Source organism: Lissotriton helveticus, chromosome 9, assembly GCF_964261635.1.
Source record: "Lissotriton helveticus chromosome 9, aLisHel1.1, whole genome shotgun sequence".
NCBI lineage: Eukaryota > Metazoa > Chordata > Amphibia > Caudata > Salamandridae > Lissotriton > Lissotriton helveticus.
The window spans coordinates 648815427-648827960 of record NC_136070.1 but is presented as its reverse complement, the minus strand read 5'-3'; the positions used below and the strand labels follow the sequence as shown (position 1 = coordinate 648827960).

The window sequence follows — 12534 nt, the reverse complement described above, 5'->3', positions numbered from 1 at the left end:
TCTGGAATAAACTGAAACTTAGGCCTGAAACTAGTATCATTCTTTGTTGCAGTGTCGTTTATCAGTGAATTATTAGTGCAACCATACTTTCCTAAAAACAACTGTTGCAGTTCAAATCTGTACTTGAACAGTTGGTGTACATTCCATGGCACAATGCCAAGACCTTTCTTAAGCAGCTTGATTTCCATCTCATTTAGGGTATCTACTTAATCTTGTGTTGGTCAGACACCTTTCCACTTTAGTTAGTTCGAATATCCCTGTCCCAATACAATTTTAACAGTTTGTACCACGTCATATAAAAATCTCAGGATTCATTTTTAAAAAAGAGCTCAGGATGAGTCCACCTTGCGCTTATAGGGGTGCTGGTGAACAAGTGCCCCATGATGAAGGGGCTGACAAAGTCAGAGTGAGTGGTACCATCTTTTTTAAGGAATATCTTTCAAAAAAGGGGATTATGACTTCACTGTGACTAGGGATTGGCTTAGAAGAAGAAAGGATACTGGCGCCATCAGGTATAATCTTCCCTCCAATTTTTCGAGAGAGTGACCCCCAGACTTTTTGTGAATACATTCTATGTAGGGTAACATGGGGATAAGAATATTGCTTTCATAGTCCATTGAAGGATTTACTTTCCATACTCTGCACAGTTTTGTACTTTTACATGCCTCTTGACTCAGTACTGAAGTGACCTTCCCACATCTTTACTAAGTTCCACGCCTGAGGCCATCTTACATATATTTACTACTCAGGAGGTTCGGTGCCAGCCACACTTAACAGGGAACCTTAGAAACTCCTGGCAGACCATCTGACACCCTTCTTGAGCACATCCCAGGATATCAAAGTGTCATCCCTCCCATGAGTGTGTAACCGCACTACATTTAGTCACTTACCATGCCTTCTTATATTCATACCAAGGCCTCTTGCCAATGCTGAAACATTCACTCATTCATCCAATTCCTTGCTCACTAGCCTCACTCACTCTTCCCTAATCACTCACTCAAACCTCACTCCTTGCACATTCACACCAGGGCTTTCTCACCCTGCTCCATATCACTCACACTGCCTCATTCATCCTACTTTATATGATAGCTCTCCAAGCCTTTTAGTCTAGGTACTCAACTTTGCCAGTCCCCTTCACTTCCCACCCTCTAACTCCGAGACTTCCTGCCCTTTTAGCAAGGTCACCCTGCCCGCTGACTCAACTTTCCTATTCATTCACTCTGCTTCCTCATACAATAACCTCAAATGCTTTCTAATTCCCAACATCTCATACAACCTACCTGCTTTTTCGCCATCTTTTCATGCACACTTTTCCAATCCTCCTGCTCATTAACTTTGCCCATATGCCCTGTCTGCTTTCTCCATCATCCCTTCCATTTCCCTGCTCACTAACCTCGCTCCAGGAACTGGCGGTTGGGCTCATACTTCTCGATGAGCAGCCGCACCTGGTCCTTCTTCAGTGGTGGATACAGGATCTCATTGAGTCGAGGATCTCGTTGCCTCTGGTTGAGGAAGTCCATCAGCTGGTCCAGCGTCAGGTACGGCTTTCCCTTGGCACCCCTGCAAACAGGGGCAGTGTCTAGTTAATGCAGCAACAGCCACAACACCAACTTACAATGCATTACCACCCTCCACCAATGTTAGGGGATACCTAACCCTCACCTCGCGTCCATTACATTTAACCTTTCTAGCACTGATTGAACTCCATGGTTTACGCTTTACTAAACAGCTTAATGTTTAAGCTCAAACAAATGGCATCTACTTTGAGAAGGCTTTCCCAGAATGCTCTACATTTTGTGATATAGCATTCATCGGAAAGGCTTTATAAAGAAAAGTAGGAGCTGTTGGAAGTGTAAAATGGGCTGTTTCATCCCCTATGCTCATTTCTCCCATACAACTGATACCACAGACCACTGACTGCCTCCAGATGTATCTTTGCTTCCTCTGTTCTTCTATGCCGAACACTAGTACTTCAACAAAGAGTTTTAAAATAAATTCAGAGGGTCTCTGTGCTGATTACATCACTATTAGGTTTCTTTCTATGTAAAGTGTATGACGGTTCTAGGCATAAAAGCCACTCATTCCAGGATTTTCATGTTAACACAACAACTCAAGCTGAGCTGTCAGTCGGAGGTTTAGCAAAAAATCCCCTGAAGCATGACTTTCTTAGAAGGTGCCTCTGAGATACACTGCAACAATTCATAAATGTCTCAAGGACATGTCTTTAAGCCGTATTTGACAGCAGCAATGGGTATGCTTCATAATAAAGAGGGTAGACGGAGAAAACTTACAGTTCCAGCAAGATCTTATCAATGTCTGGCCTCAGACAGAGCTTGTTCAGGAACCTCTCGAAGATCTCCAACGTAAACTCATCCGGCTTGATGGACTCACTCTGTAGGGTAGGAGGGGGGTAGGAGCAGAGAAGATCAAAGCAGTTCTAGTGACTGTTAACAACTTACAATGCTTATGGCTCTAGCCAAGGCCCTAATTCCATTAATAGCTGCCCCCAAAAGCTTACCCAGCTCCCCTCAAAGAAGGAAACAACATACCCGGTTGAAATTGAGACCACAGGACTCCAGGGCAGTCTCTACGCGTTTCTTGTCAGCTGAGAACATCTTCAGGATGCTGCACAGAAATGGATGGTGAGAGATGAGTGAGATATGGAGAAAGGAATGGGGAGTATGGTATTCTAGAAAGAGGGTCCCAGATGTGAGGACGTCGTCCTGGGAATCTTATCAAGAAAAGGTGGGAAGTGGTAATCTCTTATACGACAGAAAGCATGAGAAATGTGTAGATAAACTATAACGTACTTGTCAACTCCATCTCATTTGGTGAAGGTCACCCCCTTTTCATTCATATTCAGCCTCCTGACAAACAAAATGTGTTTGTAGATTTTGAAGGGGTCACCTTTATTTCAAACTAATGACACTCTCCAAAAACTCTTCACTCTCTATTTGCCTTCATGGCATCACACTCTTAAACATCTGACTTCACCCTCTTTGAAAAGTCAACAAGTTGGCAGCAGTGTTCCCTGTATTTATTTTCCTCCGAGTGTGGCAACAGTATAGTGGCGCAGGCACACGTTAATTGGCTGAGAGCGATGAGCCACTTCACCAACAATGACGTTAAGTGAGCTACCACTTTAGAGAGGGCTTGGTATGAGAGAGGAATTTAGTAAGTATTGAAAGTAGGAAGCTAAAGAAGGCCAGCAAAGATTCATAGGAAAAAACAACAAAAGAGAAGTAAGGATGTCTTCTGGTGCTGTCAACAAGACCCAATTTTCTCCTTTGATTTGAACATAATTACCTCCCACTGAAAGCTGAGGTAATATGGCACTGTCTGCACTGTGTTATGCTTAATTAAGGGTAGATCTCATGATGATGATGTTATATATTATGGCTAAAAGAACAAGGTACTTACCTTCAAAAAGCCTTTCCAGGTACAGACTAACTAACTAAAGATTTCTCACCTTATAAATTTCCATAGGCACCAGTCTAGATCTGGAAGATTTTCATCTCATTTCAACTCCCTCACAAGCTGGTAAGTTGCATTTTGTAGCTCTGCGTTTGGTCCATCCTGCCCTGGATGAGACTTTGGGGTCACTATATCTGCACCAGATCTGCTCGCTGACGTCAATTTCTTTCTCATCTTTTTCCACGCCATCGGACGGCAAGCCTCTAAAAATCAGAATATGCCCCAGTGCAGATCTCTAAAGTCCATTACACAGAACAGAGATGAAGGTGGGTCACTGAGAAATGTGAGGTTTGATAGAGTCTCTACCAGAAAAGGCATTACTGAAGGTGATTAACTTGCTCTTCTGACAGACTTCTAACCTTTAATTCCTCACCTTGGGAATAGATGTCAAAGCAGTACCTTCTCAGGAGAAGCATCAGTGAAATGGCTCAGACCATGAAATCTAGCAGGACTGAAAGGGCAACGTACCTGCCTCAATGGAACTGGCTAACGAGGTGGTTGTGCTTCGTGAACATGTGGAGGGACACCCATGCGCACCCTTACTGATGTCGAAAACTGGGACACCTCACACCAGCGTAGTGTTAGCAGCCTTTTCTCCAGTGGAAAGATTTGCAAGCCTTCTGGGCCCAGCTTCTTGGCTAGCCCAAAGCAGATGTTTATGCATAATACATTCCTTCAGGGATGGTTCTCTTTTGTATGGCTTTTCACTTTTTGATTCCACAGAAAACCTTAAAAAGTTAGTCATGTAATCGATGTAAAACCTAAGAGCCTGCTTAGGATCAAGTGGTGCCACTCCTCCTCCTTTGATGAATGAGGTATGGTGCAGAACAATGGCAAAGTGAAGGATTGCCCTATGCGAAAAGGCGTGACCACTTTTGGGAAGAAAGCTACCTTTGTTTACAGGACCAATATGTCTGGAAAGAAAGTTACGTAAGGTTTCTGGATGGACAAGGCACGGTGTTCCCTCCCCTGTCGAACAGAGGTGATAGCTTTATGGGCAACAGGTGTATAGGATGGCTGTACAGTGTTTCAAAAAGAGTGTACATCAAATAGATGAGAACCAAATTAAGCATAAAATGTGTTGGTGGAAACGTGTGGATCAGCCCTTTCAAGAACCACAACACAAAAGGTGATTTGAAAAGGGATGGCTGATCGGGTAACAGTAGGAAGGCCAAAGGGGCAGAAAGACAAACCTTAACTGTTGCCAAAGCAAGCCTTGCTGGGATAGAGAGACACAAAACAGTGAAACATCAGCCAAATGTGCATGAAAAGTCTGAATCTCACAGGAGGACCACTAGATAACCAAACTCCCCCAGCGTCCTGCATATAGGGTTATGGTGAAAGGCCGCATGGATGACACCAACTACTTCAGGAGGAAGATAGAAAGTCATCAACCTTTGCAGATCTCCACACAAGAATGTGCAGATTGAACAGACTAGGTTGAAGGACCTAGCCCTGCTGCGACAGGGGTTCCTACTCAAGGGTCAGTCGAATCGGAGCACATAACGCTCATAGCCCGAAGAGCCAGGTACCACACTCCACTCACCCAGTCTTGAGCCACTAGGATAACTTGTTTTTTTTTTTCGTGATCTTTTACAATTCTCTGAACAAAAGAGGTAGAAGCGGAAAGGTTTATGGGAGTCACAAGCACAAGTCCAGGTGGAAGACACCTCTGTGGGAGTGGTCTTGAGAACTCTAGGGTGCAAAAGCTTGGACATTGCAGGTTTTCTGTTGTGGCGAACAGATCGAGCCAGCTTTCTTCTCATTGTTCGAAGACACCCTCTGTGCCACCTCCAAATGTAACTGTCATTTGTGATCCGCTAGGCAATGTCAGCTGAGTTTGTCCACCCTGGCGTTTAAAGATATTGCCCAGTGCTTGGCGGTCAACCACTTCTTTAGACGTAGAGCCTCCCAACACAGAAACTACAACACCACACTGCCATGTTTGTTGCAGAACCACATGGTGATCAAGTGGTTTATGAGAACCTGTACCTGTTCTCCTGTGACGGACATGAGGAACGCATTCAGTGCCAAGTGAATCGCCTACAAGTCCAACAAGTGGATGAGCAGACAGGTCTCTGCTGCAAACCAAAGTCCTTTGAACCAAACCTCTGACAAATAACCTCCCAACTGAGCAACGATGCATCCGTCATGACCTCTAGTTCTGGGTGGGGTTGGGAGAGGGGTCTACTGCCAGTCCAACTGCTGTCTCCTTCGACACCTGGATGGAATCCAAAAAGGTCCCCTTGGCACTGAGCTCATGGATACTTCATATGCCACTGCAGAGCCCGCATGTGCCACATAACGTGGTCCACAAGCAGGATGCTGGAGGCATGTACCACCAGGCTTTCTGGTGACGGATGTTAGAAGGAGAACAGCAGTGTCCCCAGGAGTATGCCTGTGCCAACTTGTGGTCTGTGCAGAGGCCAAAATCTTGGTTTTGCCCAGGTGCCCAACAGTGTTTCCAAAAGGGTCTCATTGAATGGCAATAGAGGCTCCTAGTTAGTTTGTCCAGGATAAAGTACTTCTGTCAAAACCAGTATATCACTATGGCAAAAGAGGCAGATTTTTCTGTGGCTACATTTGGGAGAGGCAAATGGAGGCCTGTTTTGGGAGAAGTATCCAGGCCACTGGTGCCCAGTAAGACCAGAAAAAAGTTCTTGCCATAACAGACATGGCTAGAATCGTCAGTATTGTCTCCAAGTTCGTGTTGGTGTTAAGGGAGTGATATGAGGGTCAAAATGGGGCTAGAGGTGTAGTTGGCCTTTTTCCAAATTCCGTCGATGTTCTGCAGCATATAGCTTAGCTATATGGTTGCGGAAGGCTTTGGGGTTCATCTTGGTGCACTTGTCCACAATGTTAAATCATACTTTGAGCCCAGACACCAGTGACAGACAGTGTATGGGTCTGTCGCAGACATCTGTATGTGGAGGCCCTTACATTTATTTTATTTATTTTAAAGGTTTTATATAGGGCGAACAAGACCCTTGTGGGTATCAGAGATACATAGGCAAATTGTAACAAACAGAGTTCCATAAGAATCCAGGGTCGTATTAGGTATATAGGCAAATCGTAACAGGCATAGAGTTCCATACAAATCCAGGGTTGTATAGACACATATAAGCCTGGCTCAAGTGAATTTAGCTATGAGAAGAGATTTGACTTCTTTTTAAACGATTCATGGTCTAAATCGTGTAGTCTTAGGAGCAGATATGGTGCTTGTACACTAGAATTTTTTTTTTTATTACATCTTTTTATTATTATAACACAAGAGGAAAAATATACATATCGGGTGTCATTAAACGAAATACAACACAGCTGTGGACGGGCAAATGAAGTGGAGAAATACCGTACAGTCAGAATCAGCAGAGAAATCAATACCAGCATAAAGCAGAAGCAAAACAATTAGATAGCAATGACCGCAGGCACCCCCCAACAGCACCCGCCCACCAGGAGTACAGGATATACGAGGCAGACATATGACACCCAGATACGTTTAGGCAAAAAAACAGGAGAATACGCCACATCTCTTGCGAAGAAGGGAAAAGGGAAATAGAATGGTCATAGAAAATAACAAAGGAAAAAAAAAAAAAACACAACCCCCCACCCTACTCCCCTGCAGATGGCTACGACCTAACCCCACTAGCAGCGTGCCTGTCGCCCCCTAAACTACGCCCCAAGGAAGGGAAAAAAGTTGGAGGAGGAGAATGTTGCAAAACGATACGAGCTCCCAGACTCCCAACCCCCCGCCAAAAGCAGACACCCCCTACCGTAATGTTAAGCAAGTTTTATCAAATCAAGAGACAATCCGTAGGGGAGCCGCAAACAGAGAAAGGACCATCCCGCCAGACCCCCGGCACCACAGAGGCAGCAAATCCCGTCCCGAGCATATCAGACTAACAATAATCAGACAATCAGATCCACATCTGGCCCTCGCTCCCACAGATACCACCCAGCAAAGACAAAAGAAACCGTGCGTCAAAGTCCAATGAAGTTCAGCCCAAACCCTCACGGTCCATCACGATGGCCCCGACCATTACAAATAGGTCGCTTCGTTTCTCCACGCAGGCTCTGCCCATCCGAACCGCCATCACAACAAGAATAATAGAAAAAAGTAGAGTGTCAAAATCAATTCGATAGGAGGGAAAACAGGATAGACGCCCACAGAGTCCAAAAGTCAAAGCAAGTCCACTGCCCACCAGCGATAAATCAGCAAAGCGGTTTTGATCACTCACGAAAAGAGGCAAAGGTTTAATCAGACAGACGTTGGAGAAGTCACAATGGCTTACGAAGATAGTCACATCCATCTCGGGCGGGGTCGACATAGGGCTAAATAAACGTCCAGTTCCTTCGGGCTCGATCGCCGACATCTTAGAGTCGCAGTAGATTTCCGTGTCGGTATTCTGCACAGGGTCCTCGGTAACAATCAAGGCGTTCTCCGCGGATTAAACATCTCGGTTCTCCAGGGACAAAGGGCCGGAATCCGGTCCCAAGCCTATATGATCAACAGTTATGATCATCTCCTGGAAGGTGGCTGTGAATCGTGTGTGGAGCTCCAAAATAGCGGCCATTAAAGTGCGTAGCGACGGTGTAGTTTCAGCCCGCTCCATCGCCCCTCAATGAGCGACCGGGCGGGCGTCCGAACCTCGGAGGTCGACTTCTCCGGGGCACAGGGCAGAAGCAATGTAGAAACCACTTTTAACACGTCCAAAGCACGATAGCAATACCGTCGCCACCCACGAGGAACCGAGCCCAGAAAACCCCGGGAGCTCAACGGGGCCTCCGGGCAGCGGAACCCCGAACAAATAGTCGGTATGATAGGCCACCGTAGTAGCTGGGTAGAGCTGTCACCAGATCACCATCCATAACGGGAGAAGAAAAACGCCACTTCGGGAGACCGGAACTGCCCACGGTCCGCGGCCGATGTTGTTCAACTCCAACCCGGCCGGGTTAGAACTCGAGGCCCCGGCTTCAAATCTGGGGTAGGCCAAGAATGGCACACGACATATCTTTGTCGTCTGAGCAGCTAGAAAGTGCGGGATTGCACCTTTCAAGTCAGGCGCAGTTCACCTGCACAGGAGTCCGGAGGGAAATCAGGATGGGAGTCAGGATTCATGAGCGTCTGGCGGAGGTCGGCGTAGCTCCTCGCGGTACACTAGAAATTTGAGGGGGAAAAAACTCTGTTAAGCCTGAGAGATTCAAGGGAGTGAGATCCACATTGAAAGGCATAGAAAGTAAAGAATTGATATCAGTGCCCGGAAGTGGCACAGATATAGTGGCCCTGACATCTCACATACGGAGCAGCATGGACCTGAAGCAAAGCCGTACGATGCACAGCCGCACGACGCAACCTATCGGAGTGCGAGGGATTCGCCATGCAAACCTTCCAGATCCAGTCTGACATCTGGGGAAATTCCCAGTGTGAGGAATTTACAATAAGATGTCTCTATGAGGAAAAAAAGCACTACGAAATGTCCTAAAATGCCATCACTCTGACGCAACTATTCTTTCAGTAGAAACTTTCTGGGTGGATCTCTTTAGGAAAACTAACATTTCATTTGTGATTTAAGATGCCATCCACTAAATCTTAGCGTCAAAGCACTTCTGATGATATTAGTACTAAAAAGAGTAAAGACCTTTACTTCAACATTACAATTTTCTGGTTTAAACAAGTTTTGTTTGTTTACACAGGCAGGACTCATACTTTCAGAATATTAGAAGTGCTTTGACTGACTGGCACTTGTAAATATGGAAGACAGAAGCAGCATCACCTAAAGTGTCATAGAATAAGTAGTGTTTGTTTACCTTTACAGATGCCAACTTTATGAGCTCATAAGCTAGCTGGGTACCAGCTTTGAAGCCTCTGATGATGCCAACCTAGAAATTACCCTTCTAAGAGAAATGGCCACTGAATCACTGCAGTGTGCAATCTTCATCCCATGTATAAGGGGTATCCTTCGTGTGCACTGTACTTTGTGGGCTTCATAATAAAAAGGTGTCTGCGGACACTCAAGCTGAGCATCTTATAGAGAACAGAGGTTAATAGGTATGAGATCAGGGATCTCTTTTAACCCCTCCCACGCTTGTGACGGAACCGCTCCGTCACGCCCCTCGGGTGGGCTGTGCTGGTGACGAAGCGGTTCCGTCACGGCCCGCTCGCCGCGCCTGCGCGGCGCGAATTCCGCGCCTGCGCTGAGCGTTCTGAAGAGCGGGCGGGGCCGCGACGGAACCGCTCCGTCACAAGCACAGCCCACCCGAGGGCCGTGACGGAGCGGCTCCGTCACGGGCGCCGGAGCGCCGCGTGCCCCCCCGCCCCTTAGCGCTGCGGCAGAATAGCCGCCGCAGCGAAGGGGTTAAGAGAGCGAGAGAGACAAGCAGTAGGGTGGAGAGACAGACATCTTCACTGACAGAAGTGGTGATACCATTACCTCACTGAAGCTCTGTGAAAATAAAAATGACCACATAGCAGCAGTAACAAGTGTTGTAAGGTGTGTTTAAATGCACATTATCCCTGTGACAAAATGTACTAATACCCATTATTAGAGTGAAATGTGCGTGCAATGATTTCTGGTGGTAAATCTGATGCGGAAACTAAGAATTATCATCATACTCTAAATGACAGACAGGGTCAAGAGAGAGACAGAGGGCACTGAGTCAGATTGGAGGATGAACTGAGACAGAGACAAGTAGGTCATATAGAAGCCAGAATCGAACGTGGATAGTGTAGCTAAAAGATGGTGAAAAGCGAAGACTCTGGGAATGTGTGCAAGTACCCTGGCATGCAAATCAGACATTTGGGGATGACACTCACTTCTTCACTGGAATCCTGCAGTCCTGGTTCACCTGTAACTTGAGCCTGGTGTAGCTGCAAAGAAGGAACCACAAAGTGAGAACATTTCATTTCAATAATCAGACTGGTCACCCTTAATTCTGACTGCTACAAGACCCGCACCCCAAGATCTACCACGACCAACCAGGCACTCTCAGATCTACCACTATTAGACCAAACACTGCAAGATAGTCTGCTACAATGGCAGACTCTGAAAAACTTGGGTGACTGGAAACATCTTCTAATACCAAACCAGTTACAGAAGGACCAACAACGATCGGACCAGGATCTGTAAGAAGTGGCAATACTAGACCTGCCATTGCCAGACCAGGCAATGCAAGAGCTGTTGGTAAAAAACCTAAGAATGTGATATCTGCCACCAGAACAGCAAACCACTGCATCATCTACTACCAGCAATCCTGACATTGCAAGTTTCATAACTAAAAACCTGGACACTTACAGACTTATAAGACTGAACCACTAGGTGGATCTGTACTGAAATATATTTCCACACCCTCACAGGCCCGTCTATGCGCAAATCGGCAACTTCTACACCTACTAATACCAAACCAGCCACTATGAGACTACTCACCAAACCTACAACTATCAAATTGGCTACTTAAAGATTTACCAGTAGTAGATAAGCTACTTAAAGGCCAGGCTTTGCAAGACCTTTTACTCCCAGGCCAGACAGAGCAAGATCAATCATTACCAGACCAGGCAAAAGCTGCCACTCCCACCCCAAGCAGAGGACATTCCACAATCAGCCTAGACTACAAAATCTCAGACACTATTAGATATTAGGACCTACTGGCAAAACAGGGCACTAGAAAATCTGCAACTACCAGACCAGCAGCTAAGCCTTTCATAACATGTTTCTTAAAACAAACTAAACAAGAGCTTACATTCTATTATCTGAAGCATGCTACTAAGAGTGGGAACATTTGAGGAATAGCTCTACTTTCTGAGATCTGAATCTATAACAAACTACAGGCTCATCTCTGATGTCTCACTCTTAAGGGTCCATCTAAAGCAATATAAATTTTCCGCTGCAGCGCAGCCTATGAGATGTGCGTAAGATGTGAATTACATGAGCGATAGCTCTGAAAGTCTCTTTCCAGAGTCTGCAAATCAGTTCATCTTGGGAGACAGCTCTCCTGACTGATTTCTTAGTCTTGAAGACCTGCTCATCCTATGGAATAGCTGTTGCCAGATCTCTGAATATGTACGGTTGATGTAGATTGACAAGTCTCTCTGCTGATCCATTCCTGACACTAAGTTTGATGTGAACGAAAAGGGTAGCTGAACCGTTCCTAGTAGAAAGAAAGCTGTGTATTAGGCGTGACCATGGGTGTGTATGTGGCACCCTTGGGCATCCATTATGTTGGAATTATTTGCCTCACACACCCGGATGAGTGTCATGCTTCATCATCGGCGTTGCTCCTCGTCGGGGAGGCGGTGCAATCCCCGACGGGCTCACCTCAAAGAGGGGCTCTTTGACGGAGATCTTTTCTTCCAACAGCCTTATGGTGAAGTGCGGGTATGTGGGCTATGGAGTAAGAGAACTAGAAGGTGATTAAAATGTAGTAGGGGGTACCAAAAAGTACTACTTTATTCTGGGGGTCTCCCTCTACAGTTAAAAACGTGAGAACAACTTCCTAAGTACCACGGAGTTAAGTGTGGTGGGACTCGGTGTTGTTGGATATTGACTTGGTCAACATGTTTCTCGCACTAGGAATTTTCCGCGATTCTTCAGGACCTATAAAATGTGTACTATGTAGTCATTCAACAACATGCAAGTGTCATGTGTGTAAATGCAAGCACTGTCAGTATAGTTTACCTCTGTAGTAATATCCTCTGCCTAATAGTCTGGGGTTAATTACCACATGAGTCTTCGGCGGTAATAGAACATCAGGGGAGAGCCATAAGGTGTAGCTCCATCAGCCCGTGTTCCAGCTCCTTGACCTACCCTTGACCGCCGAGCTCGAATAGGTCAAGGGTAGGTCAAGGAGCTGGAACACGGGCTGATGGAGCTACACCTTATGGCTCTCCCCTGATGTTCTATTACCGCCGAAGACTACTAGGAACGGGTCAGCTACCCTTTTCGTTCACTATGACTTGGTGGGGGCACAGGCTGATACTGGACCTTCCACTTGTTTGAGTGGTAACGAGTGCCCTGCGGATCTATTGATCACTCTCTCCCCTTTTTTGATAACTACTAAGTTTGATGT

The 12534-nt window shown here is 46.0% G+C and overlaps 1 protein-coding gene across 1 annotated transcript in view; it reads right to left on the bottom strand.

Annotated features, from left to right (window-relative positions):
• Nucleotides 1-12534, bottom strand: part of PLCB3 (phospholipase C beta 3) — a 585337-nt gene that overhangs the window by 159435 nt on the left and 413368 nt on the right. Inside the window, exons 6-9 of the mRNA XM_078660740.1 lie at nucleotides 10286-10339; nucleotides 2550-2625; nucleotides 2292-2392; nucleotides 1394-1560 (exon numbers count right to left, since the gene is read on the bottom strand). Of these exons, the coding sequence (XP_078516866.1) occupies nucleotides 1394-1560; nucleotides 2292-2392; nucleotides 2550-2625; nucleotides 10286-10339 (398 nt within the window). The remainder of the gene's footprint in view (nucleotides 1-1393; nucleotides 1561-2291; nucleotides 2393-2549; nucleotides 2626-10285; nucleotides 10340-12534) is intronic.